The following is a 15,993-nucleotide window of genomic DNA, read 5'->3' on the forward strand; positions in this document are numbered from 1 at the left end:
GGAATGACAATACACTCCTGCTCCCCTCCACTTAGCTTCATCACTCCAAAGCCCCTTTTTCCTCTCTGTCCTCAGCTCCTTAACATTTTGCCTTGAGATCCCACCTCTGGGTGTCCATTCTGCTGTAGCAGGGGGTCACTTGGAAGCAAAGGAATAAGGATTAAGATTCAAGGATAAGGTCTAAGTAGAGGTTTAGGGCTAAAAGATTAAAGGATATAGTTGGAGTTATGGTTAGTGTGAGGATTACCATTAAGAAATCCCAGACTAGATCATAAAGTAAACCTCAGGGCTGGAGTCAGGATCAAGGGTTATAGCTAAAGAGTCAAGGTAAGAGAATTTCACTCCTCTGTTCTCCAAGGCACTGAGGGCCAGACAGGAAGCATCGGTTTCCTCAAAGCTGCTTCCCTCCTGGGCAGAGTCTCGGTCACAAACAACCACCACCACCGCCCCGCCCCTCCTTCCCCCTCCGCTGTTGAGTTCAGAGCAGCAGGACAAAGTGCTTGGGACAAGGACAGAGGCCTGCGAGCAGCCATGGGCTCTGCAGGAGCGAGCCTCCTCAGGGCTGGGTGGCCCCTGCCTTTCCTTCTGCTTTGCACAGGTGAGTGTGGCCCTCATTCTTCTTGCCCTCGGGCTCTGATACAAGGCCTGCCCAAAAGAAGAGGTTCCCTCGCTCCCTTGTTTCCCTGTTTTCAGTGGGGAGTGCAAAGGTGTGTGTGTGTGACAGAGAGAGAGAGAGATAGAACAAGTGACATGTGGGCCATGGATTTGGGGGCACTGTCAGTGGTCCCTGGTGGCATAGTAGTTAAGTGCCATGGCTGCTAACCAAAAGGCGGGCAGTTCGAATCCACCAGGCCCTCTTTGGAAACTCTATGGGGCAGTTCTACTCTGGCCTACAGGGTCACTATGAGTCGGAACCGACTCCACGGCAATGGGTTTTTTATGGGTCGATAGTCAGATTCGGTTCCACTGGCCTTTTCCTCCCAGGAGTCATGGCTCAGGACTCCCCACCCCAGATCCTAGTCCACCCCCAGGACCAGCTGCTCCAGGGCCCTGGCCCCGCCAAGATGAGCTGCAGAGCCTCAGGCCAGCCACCTCCCACCATCCGCTGGCTGCTGGATGGGCAGCCCCTGAGCATGACGTCCCTGGACCTACACCAGCTCCTTCCTGACGGGACCCTCCTGCTGATGCAACCCCCTGCCCAAGGACATGCCTACGATGGGCAGGTCCTACCCACAGACCTGGGTGTCTACACCTGTGAGGCTAGCAACCGGCTGGGCACAGCTGTCAGCCGAGGTGCTCGGCTATCTGTGGCTGGTGAGGGTCTGGAAGGGCAAGGTGGGGCAGACCTGGGATGGGATGCCTGAGGTGTGGAAAGCATGAGGGGGTGTCTGTGAGGGGAGGCTTGGGTGGGGTGTGGCTCTTTTGGGGACACCCAAGTTGTGTGGCTCTGAAAAGTGAACACAAGCAATCAAAAGTTAGGTAAAGTAGACTGGGACGAGTATGGTGAGAGGTAGCAGAGCACACCCCGTCACCTATCTTCCATCCACCCCACAGTCCTCCGGAAGGATTTCCAGGTCCAGCCTCAGGACATGGTGGCCATGGTGGGCGAGCAGATTGTTCTGGAGTGTGGACCACCCTGGGGCCTCCCAGAGCCCACAGTCTCATGGTGGAAGGATGGGAAACCCCTGGACCTACAGCCAGGTCAGCACACGGTGAGTGTAGCCCCTGCTCGAGACCTCATCCTTCCCTGGGCACAGCTGGGCACACCCTAAGGGACTGATCTGCCCCTCCAGGCCCACCTCCCTGGGCAGAATGGGAGAAGGGGTGGCAGTGAGCTCCTCCCTCATGGGAGACATCTCAATATTCCTGGCCCTGACAGATGTTCAGCGGTTCCCTGCTGGTGGCAAGAGCAGAGAAGAGCGACTCAGGGACCTATATGTGTGTGGCCGCCAACAATGTCGGGCAGCGGGAGAGCCGGGCAGCCAGGGTGTCTGTCCTGGGTAAGCATAGGGGTCATTAAAAGTAGAGGTCAAGGCAAGGGGCTCCAATTAGGGTGGTGTGGTCTGGTCTTGGCTGGGGTAAATGTATGCGGGGCTCAGTCTGGTCCCAAGTTGGGGGAAGGGCATTTAGTGGGAAGTTTCCCCATCTAAAAGTAAATATACAAGTACTCTAAAACCAAGCCAAGCCCACCATCTTTGAGTCAATTCCTACTCAAGGGAACCCCATAGCGCAGGGTAGAACTGCCCCAAAGGGTTTCCAAGGATGTAAGTCTTTACTGAAACAAACTGCTACATCTTTCTCCCACAGAGCAGCTGATGGGTTTGAATCACCACCAGCTTTTTGGTTAGCAACCAAGCTCTTAACTCCTGCACCACCAGGGCTCCTTAGGAGTGGTCTAGGCCTGGGAAGTCAGAAAATTACGGTTTCTCAGTGGTTGGGGGATGTCCCGCCCCTCAATTTCTTCACTCTGGCCTGTAAGCCCCATTTCCAACTCTATGCTCTTACAGATCCCCTGGACCACAAGAAGCCCCTAGAACTCCCGGCTATGCGCATTCAGCTGGAAAATGTGACCCTGCTGAACCGTGACCCTGTGAAAGGCCCCAAGCCTGGGCCTGCAGTGTGGCTCAGCTGGAAGGTGAGGCCCAGGACCTAAGGGTGGAAGACAGGCCCAAGCTCAAGAAGGAGCTGGCCATAAGCTCCCTGACCCCTCGACCTTCCTCCAAACCCCCCTCAGGCGAGCGGCCCTTCTGCACTTGCTCAGTCCTACACAGCCTTGTTCAGGGCCCAGCCTGCCCCGGGAGGCCAGGCAGCTCCATGGGCAGAGGTCCTGCTGGCGGGCCGGCAGAGCGCAGAGCTTGGGGGCCTCCACTGGGGCCAAGACTACGAGTTCAAAGTGAGACCATCCTCCGGCCAGGTTCAAGGCCCCGACAGCAACGTGTTACTTCTGAGGCTGCCAGAACAAGGTCAGGGACAGGCCCCACACAACCCAGCAGTATACCCTTTGTCCCCCTTTTCTGTCCTTCTCCAGTCTGGGGCCTGGTGGGTCCTACTTCTGGAAGCCCTTCTGCCTAGGCTGGGCAAGCAGAGGTGCAAGCAGCTCCTATTCCCGAAAGTGGAGGCTCAGATCCTTGGGACTCTGACTCTGTGTCCCCTGTTCCAGCTCTTTCCCTAGAGCCCCTCCCTTATCACACTTTATGTCTTCTTCTTCTCCTCTAGTGCCCAGTGCCCCTCCCCAGGAGGTGACCCTGAAATCCAGTAATGGCAGCGTCCTTGTGAACTGGGTCCCACCACCGGCAGAAAACCACAACGGCATCATCCGTGGCTACCAGGTATTCCCCCACAAGCTGACACGCTATGTCCTAAAGGAACCAGGACACCTCTCTCCTGGAGTCCTCCGTACTCTTGCCCTGGGCCCTGAGAAACATGACCACAGGACCTCTGCAGGGAAGCAAATGAAACACATTTATTGACCAAGAGCCTAATGCCTCAGACTCTGCCAAGCTCTTGACCTAGGTGATCTCAGCTCTTCTCCCAGCCCACCTGGGCTGTACTCCCAATTTACAGACATGGGAAGTGCTACTAAGGCCACAGGTTAAAAACAGGAACCCAGCACCCTCTAAGACAGTGATGCTCAAAGTGTTGTTTCTGAGCCAACAACACTGGTATCGCCTGGGAACTTGTTAGAAATGCCAGTTTTTGGTCCCTGCCCCCAGCCTGATGGGACATTGGTGGTTCAGGGGTAGAATTCTCTATCTTTATTTGGGAGACCCCAGTTCGATTCCCAGCCAGTGTACCTCATGCACAGTCTGTCAGTGGAGGCTTGTGTGTTGCTATGGTACGGAAGTAACAGGTTTCAGTGGAGCTTTCAGACAAGACGGACTAGGAAGAAAGGCCTGGTGATCTACTTCTGAAAATCAGCCAGTGAAAACCCTGTGGATCACCACTGTCTGATCCGGTTATGGGGATGGAGCAGGACTGGGCAGCAGAAGGAAAGTTCCATTGCACATGGAGTCTCCATGAGTCAAGAGCCAAGTCAATGGCAGCCAACACCACCACCACTTCAGGCCTATTGAATCAGAAACTCAGGCATAGGGTGTGGCAACCAATATTTTAACAAGCTTTCCAGGTGATTCTCAAGCACAGTAAAGTTCAAGAAGCTTGTTCCAAGGCAAACTTTGGCAGATTACCTTCTAGACCCTCTTCTGTCAGTGAGAGATGGAGTAGAACGGCCACAAAGAGTTTCCAAGGAGCAGCTGAGGGACTCAAACTGTCAAACTTTTGGTTAGCAGCCAAGTTGTTAGCCACTGCGCCCCCAGGGCTCCAGAGCTTTAGAGGGGGAGGGAAATAGGATGTGCAGGTGGGAGCACCCCCAAGTGGATGGCCGGGCAGACTAACCATGTGCCCAGAGTCTAATTTAGAGATGAAGGGCCCAGCAGCTGGGATGGTCCCAAGAAACAGCTGCCCACCTCTGCTTGTGTCCAGGTCTGGAGCTTGGGCAACACCTCACTGCCACCAGCCAACTGGACCGTGGCAGGCGAGCAGACCCAGCTAGAGATCATCACCCACATGTCAGGGTCCTACTGTGTACAAGTGGCTGCAGTCACTGGCGCTGGGGCCGGAGAGCCCAGTAGTCCTGTCTGCCTCCTTTTAGGTGAGGGCAGTGCCCATCAGCCCCTACCCTACCCCTCGACCCTCATTTCTACCTTCCTCCTTCCCTGCTTCCACCCTCACACGCCCAGCTCCTCCCCTTGTCTGCTCCATCCCTATTGCCTCACCCGCCTCTCCCCCTGAGCTCCAAATCCCATACAGAGCAGGCCATGGAGCGAGCTGCCAGAGAGCCCAGTGACCACGGTCCCTGGACCCTAGAGCAGCTGAGGGCCACTCTGAGGCGGCCAGAAGTCATCGCCAGTGCAGGGGTCATGCTCTGGTTGCTGCTGCTGGGCACTGCTGTGTGTGTTCACTACAGACGCCGAACTGGGATGCACCTGGGCCCAGGTAAGAAGGTGGGGACCCCCAGGGGGTCAGGCATCCCCTGGGTCCAGCCACAATGCTGCAGAGAGTTTAGATCTCTGCCCAGATGATGGAGACGTTGGATTTCAACTTACTCCTGCCCGCTCCCAGGTCTATACCGATACACCAGTGAGGATGCCATCCTAAAACACAGGTGAGAGACAAGAGGGGGTCCTAGGATAGAAGAGGGGCAGAGGGGACCAAGTGACAGTGGAGCTGGGACAGAGAATTGGATGGAGTGCCAGCCTCCCCTACTGCCACTCAATTTGGGATCCTAGCAGCTGAATCTCTCTTGAACCCCAAATGAGAAATGATTTCTCTTTCATTAACGTTCTTAACACACCGCTTGACAGGTGAGGAAGCTGAGACTTATACAACTCAAGCGGCTTTGCCTGAGGCTGCACAACTAGTAGCTGGCCTTCTGAAGTCCTAATTCATTGTTCTGTGGACAACCTCTTACTAACACATGCTGCATTCTCCTGCTGTGTCCTTCTGCTAGATGAAGGATGACTAGCATGAGAGGACCAGGTCTAATTTTGAATTTTCTCTGTACACCTAGTGTCTACCTTTGCATTCTGTAAATACTACCTATTGAGTGATCTTGCCTTCCTCATAACCTACCCACAGTGCCAGCAGAGGGCATTCTCGCCTACATCATAGATTCTTTGTCAATGTTCCCCGAAACAGGGTCTGCCTGTAGGTACTTCTGTTCCAAGTGTGTTGGCTGCCAGAACAAATCTGGGACTGTGAGCGAAGATCCTAAGAAAGAAAATATCCCCTTTTTCTCCCACTGGCTGAGTTTTACACTAAGTAGCCATTTGATCTGTCTGCCCCAACTGCTCCTGCTCTTAACCTTGCCAGATTTCCTCTGGGAGGCTTCACATCCCAGGTCTACGTCTTTTAGCAGATGTTTATTGAGGACCTACTACGTATCAGACACACATGGGCCTTGGGCTGTCATTTTACTGGAGTCAAATGCCAGTTTCTCAGCCCAGAGCAAGGTGCCAAGTGGACTGGTGCCATTTTCCTTGGCTTACTGGCCCTTCCCTTCCAGCCACCTTCTGGGCTTTATCAGCTCTTCTTGAACCTTCTCTGGCTGCCCTGGGACCTTGTCCCTTGTCCTTGAGGGAGATTGCCATCTGATTGTTTTGTTCATTCATTCCTGTAAAACAACCTCCATCTGCCAGGAGCTCTCAGTGTAGGCAGAGGCAGCCATGTTAGCATGAGTGCAGTCAGGTATTGGCAGCTCCATGACAATGTGTACAAGATACATGGAGGGGACTAGAGTGGAGAGACATAGGAGGAAGGAGATTCCACACTTACCCTGGCAGTAAGAAGGGGACAAGCAGAAGGAGCAGCAAGAAATACCCCGCTATGGCCAAAGGGGCAGGCAAGACATTTGACCTGGCTGGGGCATCACGTGTGAGATGGGTCAGAGCAAAAAATAAGGTTAGGGAGCTGGAAGCCCTGTCAGCAGGGGTCTGTCTTGGTAAATGCGGAGCCAGTGAAGGTTTTGGGGCAGAGAAGTACCTTCGTCAGATCCCTGTTTTGACGGATCTCTCAGGCATCCAGCATGGTACCTCGTTCAAAGGACACAAGACTAGAGGGGCCAACATTCATGCAGCAAGCTCCTGCTTTACCAGCTGGGTGACCTCTCATTTCCCCCACTCAACCTCACAGCATTAACCTTATATAGAAGGCACGGTTGCTCCCCTTTTACAGATGAGGAAACTAGGGCTTAGAGAGGCTAATAGACTTGCTTGCCCAGAGTTGCACAGCTAACTTGTGGCAGATGCAGCTTCCAACCTGGTGTGTCTGGCTTTGGATTTGTCGATCTCTCCTTCTTAGCACACATAGCCGTGTCTCATTAACGCCTCCTAGCTCTGGGCACTGGGACTTTCTCTGGTTCCAAGAAAGAAAGGGGTGTTGAGTTAGGGGCACCAAGTCAGAGGTCTTAGAGGACTGTGAAGGGCTCCTGGACCCCTCTGCTACCTCCTGAGCGAGAAGTCGTGGCTGAGTAGGTTCTTAACTTCACTCCTCTTTCTCCTTGTCCCGCCCCTACCCCACCACTGCCCCAGAATGGATCACAGTGACTCCCCCTGGCTGGCAGACACTTGGCGTTCCACCTCTGGCTCTCGGGACCTGAGCAGCAGCAGCAGCCTCAGCAGCCGTCTGGGAGTTGACCCCCGGGACCCCCTAGACTGCCGTTGCTCCTGTGAGCATACCCAGTAGGGCCAAGGGCCTAAGGGTGGCACAAGGATCCCAGGGATGGGGGGCACGTTGTGGGATGCGATGGGATCGCCATAATTTCTCTTGTCCTTTTCATCACAGTAATCTCCTGGGACCCCCGAAGCCCCGGAGTGCCCCTGCTTCCGGACACCAGCACTTTTTATGGCTCCCTCATTGCTGAGCTGCCCTCCAGTTCCCCAGCCCGGCCAAGTCCCAAGGTCCCAGCTGTCAGGTGCAGCCCGCCCCAGCTGGCCTGGCTCTCCAGCCACTGCCCCAGTTCAGACAGCCTCTGCAGCCGCAGGGGACTCTCTTCTCCTCGCTTGTCTTTGGCCCCTGCAGAGGTCTGGAAGGCCAAAAAGAAGCAGGGTAAGGATGGGGAGGAGAGGTGGAGCCTGAAGCTGCTGGTAGAGTGAAGAGGAGGGGAATGTGGTGGGAAGTGCTGCTGGCTGGCCTCAATGTGGGGAGTGGGCTGTACTCCACCCACGGCTTGTGTCTCCTTTCCTGGTGTTCACAGGCCTCTTCCGCCATCGCCAAAGCTCTCAGCTGGGAGTGTGCTTGTGCGACTTTTCTTTATGCCATGGTCTTCTTTCAGTTTGGCTACACTTATGGTGGGCCCTGTTTCTGCAGCCAGTAAACATTTAATAAGCACCATTTAATAAGCATTTGCCAGGCATGGGGTACACGAGAAAGAGCAGATACAGCCCTTGCCTGCTAAGGGCTCACGGTCTAATGACAGTGGCTGACTAGCATACAAGTAATTCTAGAGCCTGGCAGAACGTGGCCGATGCTAGAATGAAGGCCCCATGAACGCAGTTCCTTGGGCACTAGGTACGGACCTGCTCTGGCACCTGACTCTCAACTCACTTCCCAGAGTAGAATGAGTATTTCCTTTTTGGGCCAGATTCCTCTCCTGACTTCAGGCTGCTGGCTTGGGTTTTCCGGAGAGAAATGATTATAGTTTCCATTTATTTAGCATCATTTTTTTTTTTTTTTAATAAGCTAGGGAGATACCCTGGTGGCATAGTGGTTAAGACCTATGTCTGCTAACCAAAAGGCTGGCAGTTTGAATCTACCAGGCGCTCCTTGGAAACTCTGTGCAGCAGTTCTACTCTGCCCTATAGGGTTGCTATGAGTCTGAATCGACTCAACGGCAAAGGATTTGGTTTGGTTTGGTTTATAAGCTGGGGGGAGCTCTGGTGGTCCAGTGGTTAACAGCTTGGTTGATATCCATCAGCCGTTCAAATCCACCAGCTGCTCCTTGGAAACCCTATGGGGCAGTTCTACTCTGTGCTGTAGGGCTGCTATGAGTCGAAATGGGTTCAAGGGCAACAGGTTTTTTTTGTTTGGTTTGGTTTTTTGGGTTTTTTTGGTTTTATACACTAGGTGCATTACTTACATTTGTTGTTTCATTTAATCCTCACAATATCCCTAGGTATTATCTGCCTGATTTTACAGAAGGGTTAACAGGTTCAGAATGATTAACTTGTTCAAAACCCCACAAGTCAGTGAGCTGCAGAGCTCAAATTTGAAGCCTGTACGACCTGTTCCAAAGACTACTCTAACTCTGGGAGCGCCCTTGGGATATGCTATTCTTTCACTATTTCCTCCCATATCTGAAACCTGGCCCGCACCCTAACTGCTATCTCCATAAGTCTTCTGTACTGACTAGTAAGACTTGTTGTTGTTAGCTGCTGTCGAGCCGGCCCCCACATCATGGCGGCCCCATGCACAGTGAGATTGTGATTCACGGGGTTTTCACTGGCTGATTTTGGGGAAATAGATCCCCAGGCCTTTCTTCCTAGTCTGGAGGCTCTTCTAAAACCTGTTCAGCATCATAACAACATTCAAGCCTCTACTGACATATAGGTGGTAGCTGCGTGTGAGGTGCATCGGCCAGGAATCTCACTCTAGTATCCCTCACGGAAGATGAGAATTCTACCACAGAACAACACTGTCCCCAATAAGACTTAAAAGTGTGTGTAGCCAATTCTTAAGGAGGGTTCCAATTCTGAGATGAGGTTTCCTAACCTGCAGTTTCAGTTTTCGTTCACCCCGTTTCCCTTCACCCCAGCCCTACCCTACCACTGCACCAGGGTGGATCAACCACACTAACTCCCCTTAGCTAGTGGGCACTTGCTGTTCTACCTCTGGCTCCTGGGACGTCAGCAGCAACAAGATCGTGCTATGATCTTGTCCAGAGCACGGAGCCGGCCTCCACAGATTTTCCCTCAACTCTACTGCTGCCACCTAGCCCAAAAGCATGACCCTTCTTCCTCTTCTCAAACTGGCAGGCTTTCTCACCTGGTCCCCACCCCACCCCCTACTCCCACCCCTGATCTGTTGTTCCTTTTTCTTATTGGTTGACCTTAGTTGGGTTTTTCCCTCCAAGACTGGCATTCCTGCAACTGCAGTCTCCCTTGTCTTATCCATTATATCAAGTTCTTAGTCCCACTCACTTTGCCAAATACATGCAATGGGTATCTTCATTCCTTCACCAACTCCTTCAAAGCCCTATTTATTGCAATTTCAGGTACGCCCAATGAAATCCACCCTTTCACCTTGGTAACATTTTTACTGTATAGTTTATTCAAGTACATATTGAAACTAAAATCCAAGCAAGGTATGAGCAGGCCTATTGGGGAAACAAAATAGGCTGGGATAAATATGGACTTTCCCAGGCCTGACTCTTTCCCTTCCTTTTCCACTCAAACCATCCAACCAACGTGTGTGCCCACTTCTGGGCTTAGTCAAGAAGCCAGACATTAGACAAGACAAAGCTAATGATAAGAAAGTTAGAGAGCCAACGCTGAAATTGGCATCCAAGACTCCCTGGATCATACAACAACTAAGGGAAATGAATAAAAATCAAACTAGCCAAAGTACAAAGGGAACTTTTATGGAGGAAGTCTAGCAATTGTGTGGGTTTTCATCCCAGTGCATGAGAAGGTCTGGCCACTGGTGCATAGATTCCCAGAGCCCAGTGAGGATTTGGTCAATACCAAAGCCTGGGCTCTTTCCTGCTGTGAACCTACCCATGGTGAACCCCAGGTCTTCCCTCTGAGTTCAAACAGACTAGACAACTCTGCCCTCTAGGGTCCTGCTTGGTATCTGGTCCTACAAGGAGGAAAACCCTTTCCTAACTGGGGTTCCAATCACATGCCACTAATCTGAAGGCTGCTTCTTTTCTCTTTTGCTTAATGTTCTCCTGGTTCCTGGTCTTGGGAAAACCTCTTCCCTGTTCCTCTGTGGCTTAAACCTAGATCCACTTAGGTTCTGGTCTGACCAAAAGGTGTGCTCACAGGTCATTGCATACAGCTGGGTCTGATCTCTCAGTTACTTGATCTCCTCTATTGTCAGAGTTCACTCAGAGCTCTGTCTCTTAGGTGATCATATGTGCCAGATGATAACTGCCATCTTGTATCAGATTGTGTCACATTGTGTTCATATCCAGATCTTAAATACAATTCATTCATTCATTTATTCATTCAACAAATAGTACTGAATATCTATGAGCAGGGTGAGGCCAAGACATTTTCCTATTCTAAAGTTTCTCTTCTAGTCGGTTGACCCTCTCCTGTCACACCTGGCAGTGCCTAGGGCTTCCTGATTTTGTCTTACCCAGCTCAACTTGACAGTCCAACCTATCTCCCCATGTGAGAGACACTCAGATCTCCCAGGGCAGGGCTTTCTAGAACCATGTGAGAGATTTGCAATATGAAAAATGGAATAAACATTTCCTAGAAAAGGAGTACCTGTCTTCATAGAGCTGAAATTCATGAGAAAAGTAACAATGTGAGGGTGTAGAGATCAGGAAGACTAGAATGTATAGAGTAAGAAAAGAATATTGCTTTTTGAAGTATCTATTTTTTTTTATTAGGTACCAGAGGAGCCCTAGCAGCACAGTGGTTAAGCGTTCTGGTACTAACCAAAAGGTCGCAGTTCGAATCCACCAGTCGCTTCGTGGAAACCCTAGGGTGCAGTTCTACTCTGTCCCATACGGTCACTATGAGTCAGAATCAACTCAAGGGCAAGGGGTTTGGTTTGGTTTTGGTATTAGGTACCAGGACGTTTCCGATCTATTTTATTTAATGGTTAAAACCATTGTTTGAAGCCTTATTTACAAATGAAACTAAGGCTCAGAAATGTTAATGGATTTGTCTGGGGTCGCACAGCTTATACGTGGCTAAGCCAAGCTATGAATGAAGGTCTTTTGACTCCAAGTCAAACGCTCTTTCCACTCTATCACAGCTACCCGGCTGAAGGTGGAGAGGGGTGGAGAGGATGGACGGAGGTTCTTCTCTCTTGTCTCTGGGTTCAGGGTTCCATAGGTTAATTGAATAACAAAGCTAAAGACGGACCCTATGATTAGGGTCTGAAAGGCCCACCTGGCTTGTCCTCTAACCACCGACTCTTTCCTTTGCAGAGTTGCACCAGGCCAACAGCTCCCCACTGCTCCGGGCCAGCCGCCCCATGGAGCTCTGGACCTGGGAGTTGGGGGGTAGAGACTCCAAGAACATTTCCCAAAGCCCAGGTGAGAAGTAGGCCCTGAGAAGGAAGAAAGGGGGTGAAGCAGAGTGTAGGGGCCCACCAGCCCAAGCCCTGTACCTGGCTTCTCCTGTCCCTGAGGAGGTCCTGGCTGGGTGGGTCGTCTGGGGCGGCTGGGCCTCTGTCATCATCATGTCTAGGCGGTTGTTCCCCAGGAGCTGTGCCCCGAGCTCTGGTTGCCTGGCGAGCCCTGGGACCCCAGCTTCTCAACTCCTCAAATGAACTGGCTACTCGCCCTCTCCCCGCAAGACCACCCTCTCCTCATGGAACTCTCACTCAGAGTCAACAGACCCAGTAAGAAAGCATGGGGTCAGGAAGCAGTACTGGGGGGTTGGGGGGATGTTTGCTGGATTGCACAGGAGCTGGGAGAAGGGTGGACAGGGGACTCAAGAACTGTACTAACCATCCTGCCATCACTCTCTTACCCAACCAGGCAGTTGGTGGAATCCCAAGCTTCCTCCTCCCTCCCACTACCAGCAGCCCCCATCTCTACCCTTATCCCCTCCAGTCCCCCCAGCCCCTCCAGCCCCCGGGCGTCTTCAGTCTCTGGTCCCAGTCTGGCTTCCAGTCGATCATCCAGCTCTTCACTGTCATCCCTGGGGGAAGATCAGGACAGTGTGCTGACCCCTGAGGAGGTGGCCCTATGCCTGGAGCTGAGTGAAGGTGAAGAGACCCCCAGGTGAGTAGCCTGAGGGATATCCAAAGCACTGCAGATAGGCGTACTACAGGGGCATGCTTACTGGCCCCCTTCTCAGCCTTCCTCAGCTGGAGTGTTTCTGCTGCTATCCACCGTACGCAACCTTAACCATTTTTCTGTCTCCCATTTTGCCTCTTCCTAGGAACAGCATCTCTCCTGTGCCACGGGCTCCTTCACCCCCTGTCACCTATGGATACATCAGTGCCCCAACAGCCTCAGAGCTAGCAGACATGGGCAGGGCTGGAGGAGGGGTAGGGTCCAAGGTGGGTGGCCTGCTGTGCCCACCTCGGCCATGCCCCACCCCCACACCCAGCGAGGGCTCTTTGGCTAATGGCTGGGGCTCAGCCTCTGAAGACAATGCCCCCAGTGCCAGAGCCAGCCTCGTCAGCTCCTCCGATGGCTCCTTCCTCGCTGATGCTCACTTTGCCCATGCTCTGGCAATGGCTGTGGACAGCTTTGGCTTTGGTCTGGAGCCCAGGGAGGCAGATTGTGTCTTCACTGGTACGCAAAGTCACCCCTGTCTTACCCCTCACCTCCCACCCTTTAGAGTGGATGCAGGTCTGAGAAAACTGCCCCTTCTCCTCAACCAAGAGGCAAAGCTTCCTAATCACCATCATCATTGCCGTCTTCATAGATGATTATTATGTTCCAGGCACTGCGATAAGTGCCTTACATACATTTAATATTAACAACAACTCTATGAGGGATATTCTTTATCCCTCTTTTTCAAACGAGGAAACTGTAAGTCAGGTAGGGTTATTAATTTCCCAAGGTCACCCACAAGAACAAGGACAAATTGTTCCAAAGTCTCGAGGCAGCCAATTTTATGGTTCTCTCCCCTGCCTTACCCAGACTGTCCTCTTACCCAGAGCTGTGTCTCTTGGAAAGGCTGCTCCACAGACTCTTTCGTATTTACCCTAATCCAGTATTTCATATGCCTCCCCAATATTAGGAATTCCGTTTTCTCTCTGACCTCCTGCTGTGCTTTCAAACCCTCCCTCTTGCCCCACCAGTGGCTGAAGTGAGGAGCAGCTGGACTCACACCTTCACGTATCTAGCACAATGGGGACACTAACTCGGTGTCAGCAGAAGTTAGCTCAGGGCTCCCCATGTCTGTTCTGTGTCTCCTTCCCCATATACCCCATCAGATCCCCCATGCCCATCTCACTAACTTTAATTCTACACTTTGTCCCCAAGAAAAATAACGAGGCTTGTGATAACCTCCAGTGCAAGAATTATTAAAGACAAAATGGCCGATAATGGAGAGACAAGAAGGGTTCCCAGGGAGGAAGCCAGAGCTGGCTGAGAGGAAACAGTTCAAGCTATTCTCCCTAAAGAGACCAGTAGACCATCTTCCTTTTCCTGGGGGATTGGAACCCCTAGGGCTGTGGCTACCAGGATTGATGGCTGAGTTAGGGCTAGGTTAACTTTAGGACTGGATATCTACCATGAGCCAGCTGCCCTAAGTTGATCCCTCAGGGCTGAAGGCCAACCCCCGACAGACATCTCTACCTTCCCTGACAGATGCCTCATCACTGCCTTCCCCCTGGGATGATCTCTTCCTGACCTCAAGCCTATCGCTGCCCATGTGGGAGTGGAGGTCAGACTATTCGGAGGACATGGAGAACATGGGAAGGGGGCTTCCTCCATTGCCCACCAACCCCCAGGTCTCTTCCCAGAGAAGTCAGTTCGGCTATGCTATGCCCAAGGCCAGAGGTGAGTGTCGATCAGCCTGACTGATTTGGTGAGTTTGACTGGAGGGCTATAGATTACAGCCAAGAGGGAGCTTAGGGTCTGGCAGGGGAGCTAATGAGCCAGGGATAAGTCCACTGTCCTTCCACTTCTCCTGCAGATTCCTGCTGAACAGTGTCCTGAGACTGTCGAGCAGCACTTCAGAAACCACCCATCCTGTCAGCCCAGAAGGCCCAGGCTGTGGGGTTTGGGTCTTGGCCTGTGCTTCTCTCTGCAGCTGAGGTCTCCCTTCCCCCCACCTCCAGGAGAGCTCTCCTTCAGGGATTGTGAAAACCAAAGAGAGCAAAACAAAATAAGAGCAAAGCAGACCAGGAGTTCCTGGGGAGCAAAAAGTCATCTCCACACAATTCGTTTGCTTTTTTTCTCTGCTCCATCCAATTCTGCAACCAGGTCTTTTGGCCTAAGGTGTAGCCCTTTCCTCTAATCTCCCTACCTGCTTCGGAGTAGGGGGCCAGAGGTATCTTCCTGGAGTACAACAGTGGTTGTCAAGAAGGAGCCTATGCAGAAAGGAGCTTCTCAGAGCATCTCCCCCTCAGCCTTACCAGGATCATTCCCATAGAGGCAAGAACCAACACTCTCCCCAACCACACCATGTAAGTGAAACAAAGAGGAATGCTATGGAGGCAGCAAGGCCCTACCTCCCTGCCAAGACAAGGATTCAACACTGGTGCTGGGGAGAGAGCTGAAGAAGGGGTGGAGGCATGTGGATGTGGGACAAAAGCACCCTCCTCATACTGTTCTCACTATGATCTTAAGGAATTTGATAATGTGAAACCATAATGACTTGAGTTCTGTGAGATTATTCCATGGCGCACCATCTTTGGGATGACAACTCAGGACATAAGAAGAGGTATCTGAGTTAGAAAGGGATCCAGCATTCATTGACACTCAGGGAGAGTCACTCATTTCTGTTCTGCAATTGAGGAGAGAACTACGTGCACCCAACAGACTCTAGGAAAGGGAGGGGTGGAAGATTTTGAGGGTCTGCTTTCAGAGGTCCCAGCACCCACTTCCCCAGACACCACTCCCAGATGGTTCCTTAAAATAGACAAAGTAGCTACATCCCACAAAAGTTAGACCCACTTTTTTTTTTTTTTTTTTGGCTGGGCTTTAAGTGAAAGTTTATAGCTCAAGTTAGTTTCCCATGCCAAAATTTATACACACATTGTTACGTACCCCTAGTTGCTTCTTTATAATATGACAGCACACTCTTCCTTTCCACCTCAGATTTCCCATGTCCATTCAACCAGCTCCTGTCCCTTTCTGCCTTCTCATCTTGCCTCCAGACCGGGGCTGCCCATTTAGTCTCATATATCCGCTTGAACTAAGAGGCACACTCTTCACAAGTATTATTTTATGTCTTATAGTCCAGCCTATAAGACTTCGTCTGAAGTGTTGGCTTCAGGAATGATTTTAGTTCTGGGTTAACAGAGATTCCAGGGGCCATGTCATCTGGGGTTCTTCCAGTCTCAGTCAGACAGTTAAGTCTGGTCTTTTTACTAGAATTTGAGTTCTGCACCCCACTTTTCTTCTGCTCCATCAGGGACTCTCCGTTGTGTTCCCTGTAAGGGCAGTCGTTGGTGGTAGCTGGGCATCATCTAGTTCTTCTGGTCTCAGGTTGAAGGAGTCTCTGGTTTATGTGGCCCTTTCCGTCTTTTGGGCTAATATTTTCCTTTTCTCCTTTGGTGTTCTTCATTCCCCTTTGCTCCAGATGGGTTGGGACAAATTCATGCATCTTAGATGGCCGCTCATTAGCTTTT

The 15,993-nt window shown here is 51.7% G+C and overlaps 1 protein-coding gene across 1 annotated transcript; it reads left to right on the top strand.

Moving 5' to 3' along the window:
* The first annotated feature begins 1,554 nt into the window (after positions 1-1,554).
* ROBO4 (roundabout guidance receptor 4) lies at positions 1,555-15,206 on the top strand. The gene is made up of 16 exons (XM_064268911.1): positions 1,555-1,712; positions 1,880-2,000; positions 2,508-2,635; positions 2,735-2,963; positions 3,217-3,329; positions 4,483-4,651; positions 4,810-4,995; positions 5,122-5,164; positions 7,089-7,225; positions 7,342-7,605; positions 11,663-11,770; positions 11,940-12,078; positions 12,218-12,463; positions 12,624-12,982; positions 14,006-14,197; positions 14,334-15,206. The coding sequence occupies exons 1-16, from the start codon at positions 1,590-1,592 to the stop codon at positions 14,342-14,344; spliced, it is 2,568 nt and encodes an 855-aa protein (XP_064124981.1). The 5' UTR covers positions 1,555-1,589; the 3' UTR covers positions 14,345-15,206.
* Positions 15,207-15,993: the final 787 nt, after the last annotated feature.

The sequence above is a fragment of the Loxodonta africana genome, chromosome 15 (assembly GCF_030014295.1).
Source record: "Loxodonta africana isolate mLoxAfr1 chromosome 15, mLoxAfr1.hap2, whole genome shotgun sequence".
Lineage (NCBI taxonomy): Eukaryota > Metazoa > Chordata > Mammalia > Proboscidea > Elephantidae > Loxodonta > Loxodonta africana.